The sequence below is a fragment of the Eurypyga helias genome, unplaced genomic scaffold, assembly GCF_000690775.1.
Source record: "Eurypyga helias isolate BGI_N326 unplaced genomic scaffold, ASM69077v1 scaffold10693, whole genome shotgun sequence".
NCBI lineage: Eukaryota > Metazoa > Chordata > Aves > Eurypygiformes > Eurypygidae > Eurypyga > Eurypyga helias.
This window is the reverse complement of record NW_010240547.1, coordinates 11,756-18,493: the sequence shown is the minus strand read 5'-3', so window position 1 is coordinate 18,493 and position 6,738 is coordinate 11,756. Positions and strand designations below refer to the sequence as shown.

The 6,738-nt window shown below is 39.7% G+C and overlaps 1 protein-coding gene across 1 annotated transcript; it reads left to right on the top strand.

Moving 5' to 3' along the window:
- Window positions 1-644: 644 nt before the first annotated feature.
- Window positions 645-6,176, top strand: LOC104503217 (von Willebrand factor D and EGF domain-containing protein-like; the record flags this gene model as incomplete). The annotated part of the gene is made up of 4 exons (XM_010148473.1): window positions 645-740; window positions 3,871-3,975; window positions 4,391-4,486; window positions 6,067-6,176. Coding segments are annotated over 4 exons (407 nt in total), but the record flags the coding sequence as incomplete, so codon positions are not given.
- Window positions 6,177-6,738: the final 562 nt, after the last annotated feature.

The window sequence follows — 6,738 nt, the reverse complement described above, 5'->3', positions numbered from 1 at the left end:
CCTTCTGCATTGACTTCCTTTTATCATTTTCCCTATGCATGTTTAAATACTTGCCTGTATTTAAGGAATTATGCTTTTAGAGGCCTGACAGATTTCTGAGCCTGACCCGCAGAGTCATTTGTATATCCCATTTCCATGGGGGGAGGTGTAAAGCTAAGGCCAACTGAAGTCTGTTCCTCTTGGCTTCCCAGGGGGGACAAAGTATTTTTAAACTGTCCCCCAATATGCAAAAGTAAACACTGTCGAGAAGAGTTTCAGTTTAAACCTTGTTTAATGTAACATGCCCAAATTCTTTCCTTCAGAAGTTTGACTACAGAGCATTGTGGCTAATAATTGCTAAAACCCACCCCATATCAGGAGAACTTTCTTTGCTTTCAATCTTGTCCTGTGTGAAGAGGTAATACAATTCATACAGTGTTTATTTTAGTTCTCAATTAGCCCTTCATCTAAAACGTGATTTTTTTTTTTTTTTTTGTACGTTAGGTTGGCAATGTGGACTGGTAGAGCCAGTATATCTTGGGAAATGTGAAGACAAAATGTTTGCTCAGGGACTAGAACAATGCATATTTTGTATGTACTTAAGCAGTAATTTTGGTAAGCTTCACCAATATTTATCCAAGCTTTGTTTGTTGTCTGTCTTACAGCAACATGTTATCCAAAATGCAAAAATGGTGGGGAGTGCCTCAGACCTGGAAAATGCAGATGTCCACCTGGTTATGGGGGTAGATACTGTCATAAAGGTGAGTAAAATCCAAACAAGTGATAGCTTGGAAGGCAAGAAGTTTGAAAACAAACAAAATTAATTTAGGTCTCCTCAAGTCCAGGATCTAATGATCTTTGAAGCAATGACCTTAATTCCTTAGACCTCTTGCCTTACTGTCAAAAAATGCATGTCCTAAGCATCTGTATGCTTTCAGGAGAATGAGGTAGAGTATATCTACTGAAATTTGTTGTGAGAATCTAAGAGAATTTGGTCCCTTGGAAAATATCTGTTTATGTGTTATATAAATATTCTGCAGTCTAAATACTGTTTAGCTCTCTAACAGACTCTAATTTAACAAGATCACTTGTACAGATACATATTTCTGTCCTAGGTGGTCAAAACTTTTGTGTAGTATTTGCAAGTTGGTAATATTGAGGGCAAGTTGCTAAAGATATGCATGGCAATGTATTGTTGTCATGACAGAGATGAGCAACAAAGACCAATTTTTGCGTTTTTGTGAAGCCTATTGAATATATACATGGATTGGAAAAGGCAGTCCAAGAAAACATTTTTATATTGTTATGAACTGATCAAACTACTGATGACAGCTTGAGTTCTGGGATAAAAGGGGAAGCAAACTTGAAATTTTTGAGGGGAAAATGATGTAGTAGCAAGATATCCCTAGAGAGTGAAGGAAAAGAAAGCATTTTTTTCCTTGCAGAAGAAAAGCCTCAAGCTGGAACTTAAAAAATGTCTAGAAGTTCTTTTTGAGCAGATGCTGGTAAATCAGTTGGGCAGTCGTCACTGTGCTGAGAACTTAATAAGCATTCTGTCTGACTGTGGTCACAGCAGCTAGCAACACCTCACAGGATTCTCTGTGCTGGATGTTTATTCTGCGGCATTCTTTATTTCCTTCAAATGTGAAATAGCTGGAAGACTTTGCTTGGAATGTAACCTAATGGGTGTCTGGGGGAGGAACTCAGCTACTTTCTGCAGCTCTTTGGTGTCTTATGGTTGGGTTGTATCTGGGCTTTTTTGTTTTTTTTTAACAAACCTGTATTTGGTATTTATAGAGAAAGCATGACCTGAGTGTACCTGACGTAGTAGCATCGGCTTAAGTTTGCAGAAGCTTAAACTGTAGCTCTGGGATGTTAACTAGACTGGATGGTAATTCAACTGCCAGTGATAATAATTTGATATAAAAATTGTTAACATTATAGAGGAATAAGAAAGATGAGGTAGAGCCTTCTAATGAATGTGTAATTGTGTAATGCATTGGGAAACAACTGTTTGTTTTGAGTAGACATAACAGTGTTGACAGCAGTGAGGTTAACTGGAGCATGGTCAGCTTCATTTTCCAGCAAAGGGATTTTATTTTTTCTGTAATTTCTTAAAAGTCTACTGAAAGTGTAGGTTTGTGGGGTCTTGACAAGGGGGACCCCACAATAAGGGGGAACTTGACCTTCTCAGAAGAGCCTAAATCAGAAGGAAGGTGAGAAGTACTGCTTAAACAGAAAAAGTAGAGTGAGGATTCAGTTTATGCTAATACTACAGTCTAGGCTTGCATTTGTATCTGAGTAAAGGTCCTACTTGTATCTACTATCATGTTATCCCTGTCAGGCAACGGATGTGCTTGTGCTTATCGTTAAGGTAGAGTGCTGTGTCACATGGAGCCTGGATGTACCAACTTGCAGTGTGGTGCGATGTGCCATCACAGAATGGGTGAGGTTGGAAGGGACCTCCAGAGATCATCTTGTCCAACCCTTCTACTCAAGCAGAGCTACCTAGAGCAGGTTGCCCAGGACCACGTCCAGACAGCTTTTGAGTATCTCCAAGGATGGAGACTCCGCAACCTTACTGAGCAACCTGTGCCAGTGCTCAGTCACCCTTACAATATCCACTGCTCTCACCTCATCTGCCAGGCCAGTCATTTCATCATAGAAATGTATCAAGTGGGTCAAGCACAACTTCCTTTTGGTTAAGCCATGCTGACTATTTCTAATGATTTTCTTGTCCTTAATGTGCCTGGAAATGATTTCCAGGGTCAGCCGTTCTATTATCTTCCCAGGGACTGAGGTGAGGCTGTAGTTCCCTGAGTTATCCTTGCCCTTCTTGAAGACTGGAGTGATACTTGTTTTCCTCCACTCTTCAGGCACTTCTCCCAGTCGCCACAATTGATCAAATGCAATCAATATTAAATACATTAACTTACACTATGTGACAAAGAAATATGCAAACAAGCTTTGAAGAGCTTTTCTAGATGTGCTGAAGTTGACTTGCATGTCCTTGCATTTTCAGCATTTGTGTCAAAAATCTGTTAGCTGAAATTATGCTGAAAACTTGTGGTAGAACAGAGATTTGGACTTCTTTCTACCAAGTATCAAGCAGACATCCCAACTGTCCATCATTATAATGAAGGGTAGTTGTTTCTCTTCAATACAGTGAAGGTGGTGTATGCATTTACATTCATGCTTGTGAAAGGATGCATTTGATTGTACAAAACAGTGATTATACCATAAATCAAAGCTGGTGCGCACCACAGTTGATACCAGTCATATGCCTGGCATAAATGATGCTTCATTAATGAGGCCTTCAGGGCTTTGACATGTAGAATGTTTCTGGAGCGAGGAGGCTGACAGCTGGTTGGCCTTTGGGAGGACACCATTCAGCTGTAGTCATCAGTTCATTTGTCAAAGTAATATCCCCTTCTCTTCTTCCTCTTGTTATGTGTAGGTCCTGTCAGGTAAGGAAATATGTGGATCCTTGACCACATGTTACTGCCTTACCAGCTGTGATTTGGCAAGATCAACGAGAATATGCATGTTAGTAGTTACTGTCGTGTAGCTGATGAGCAGTTGGTTCACAGTTGGGGGTAGTGGAGCTGTGCCATAGTGATAGTCATGTTTGTTGGTACTCTCAGGCTAAATGCTCAACAAGCTTTCAGGCACGTGTTTAATTTTAATGGCATTTTGAGTTGGCATTTGCAGACATAGTTCTGTCATCCTCACTCACTCCTTATGGAACTGTGCCTTGCTCTGAATAGTTGAAATTGTAGTCTTTGCAGATGTAATGAAACAAGCAGTTGATGATAGACTGGCTGTTTAAAGATAAGTATCTGAAGTGCTATGATGCTTCTGAAATGCACCGTGTATGCTGTTCTTCCGCAGTAAGCTGTGAAGGAGGCTGTCAGAATGGTGGGGAATGCATCTCTGTGAACGGAGTTGTGAAGTGCCTTTGTGCTTCTGGCTGGACAGGATCAAGGTGCCAAGAAGGTGGGTATCTATGTTCATGAAAATACTTATATTGATTCAAAATATAACTCCAGTAACAAAAACATCTCAGAAGTATTAAGAGGCTAAAAACTATGGAAATGTGATTGCATTACTATGGAAATGAAGGACCTGCATTGTTGGTACATACTCAGATAAAAGAGTGTCAGATTATTTTGCATTAAATTGTACATCTCTTAACATTTAAACCAAAATTCTTAACACAGTACATAAATATTTTTTTTCCCCTTTTCCATGCTTCTGGAAATGCCTTTAGAGTTATACCTGTTGAGTATCTGGCCTGGAAGAAAATGTGTTTTGCTATTTTGATTTGTATCATTGGGAATCTTTCATTCTGTCAGGATTCTTTTATATAAGTTTTATAAATCCTGCTGACTTACCCATTCTTTTCTTCTAGCAATTTGTCCCCAAGGTTGTCGAAATAATGGAGCTTGTGTGGCTCCTGGGATTTGTAGCTGTCCAGCTGGATGGGTTGGTGGAGCATGTCACTTAGGTAAATGACTTCTGCCATTTTCCGTTGAACCTTTTCTCTGCTTGTTTGATTTACCGATATAGTGTTCAAATCTTGAACGCCTAACAAGGCTGCTAGGAAGGTATCTTAGAATAGTAAGTGAGAGCTGCTTCTGCACACTGAGGATCTTACAAGTATGCCTAAGGAACAGATGGCTTTTTAATTTGGTCAGAAAGACAGAACTTTTCCACTTTGAGTAAATTCAGATTCAGATTTTGATTGTCACCAAATCCATTACTTGGCATGTCTTGTCAATATTTCTGAAGTATTTTCTATAAACCGAGACCCCAGTACAAAGAACTGAAAGTGACCATTGCAGAACCACTGTCACTACTGATGTGGGTTGGAAGCTTCATTGAATTTCATGGAAAACTGAAATTTGCTTCTCACTTTGAGGATAAGTTGGCCGAATCAACTCCAGGTGCTGTTGAAAGAGTAAGAGGCAGCCGTCTGTAATCAGCAAGAATTTCAGTCAGTACTAATCCTGAACAACCACTTGCATTTTCCCAAATTTGGATTCACCAAAGCAGATGATGAGTATAAAAACTTTTATCTACCATTCTCTGGCAGGACCTTGTGTGCTCATAAGAGCACTGCCTTCATGCTAAAGGCAGTAATCCTGAGACTCTAAAAATGAATGGGTTTTGTTTGCTCTCTGGGAGACTGAGAGAAAGCACATTTAAACATTGCTTTTGAACTGGATATCGTGGCTGCAAGGTGTCTGGATTAAGTCCTCTGCATCTGATACTTTTGTGTGGCTGTGGGAATCCAAATCAGCTAATGTTAGTTCTTCTGCAATATATAGGGTCAAGCAAACATGAACAAATAATAGTTAAACATTCCCATTCGACTAGCAAAATGCTTATCCTCCCTATTCAGATAGATAGAGGGTGATATTAAGTATGGGACATGCAAGGAACTTAAAAAATGCTTAGCTCCATTCCCTGCACCAGCAATAATGATAGAAGTGTTCAGGTTCTGAAGGTCAAATTAATCACTGTTCCCAAACTAACTAGTTCTGCATCCAGTTGGACTTCTGTTGGTACAGATGCTCCTAAGGAAATTACAGCCCCAGGCTTGTTACCTGAGCTGGTGTGTAGCTAGGGGACAATTAAAGCTGTGCATGCTCAGTCCTCCTCTGTGCTTCTTCCGGAGGAGCAGAAGGGCAGTGTGTGAGCAACAGCTAGTATGAGGCAACTGTGCCCTCATGGATGTGGATCCAAGAACCGGCTTCAAGTTTCTGCAGGAATTCTTAGTGTTCCCTCGCTTTCATGGAGGCATCCATCTCAAAAATAGCCTGTGCTTTAAAAAACAACAAAAATGATAGTATTTTAAAAGGCGAATAAAGCATGAATAAGACTAGACTACTGTGGCTGTATTCCAGTGAAGATCATGGTGCCATAAATTGAGAGGCATAGCTTTTTGGTTCTTCCATTATGCTTTTATTTATGCTGTCCCAGCACAGTCACGGGGGAACAATTGTGCTAGCACAATGAGTCAAAGAAGAGAAATGATCCTGTGTTGCGCTGAAGACATACTATGTATCTGGTGTCTCATTTCAGCTGTATGTGAAGTACCTTGTCAACATGGAGGAAAATGCATAGCTCCAAACGTGTGCAGATGTCGACTGCCGTACTCTGGTCTACACTGTACAAAGAAAAGGAAGGAATGAAGCAATTTCAGCAAAGAGGAGCTGCATTTTCTTCATGTAACTCTTCCTACAGCGATGAAGTCTGCAGCAGTGGGAGGCCTTAAAACAAACATGGTAACTAATTGATTTCAGATAGCTTGTTGTCTTCGTTATATTAAGTAAATGCCTTTCTGGATGAAAGAAAAGTATTGCTGGTTTTAACAAAGCTGTTAAAAGTATCCACCTGTGTGTAGTGCATAGCACATGTTTTCTCCTGTTCTTATTTTTCTTCATAAGCAGAAGTGTTATGTCTTGGTTGATACAGCTGACCTTGAAATAAAATTTATTCTTCAAATAAAGTACTCAGAATAGATCTATGCTCTTCTTTTTGATTCTTCCCCCCTTTGACTAGAATTACTGTGTTATATTAATTATGTGTTTCTAAAAATGAAACATCCTTAATTCAGATTATCAGAAGTGGATGTTAGTTCAAGTAGAGTTTGCCTTTAATAAGATTACACAGTTGCAAGAGGAAGCTTGCAGAGTTTGCATCTTTCTGGAACATCAGCAAACTGCACAGCATCTTATTAAAATCCTGGTTATT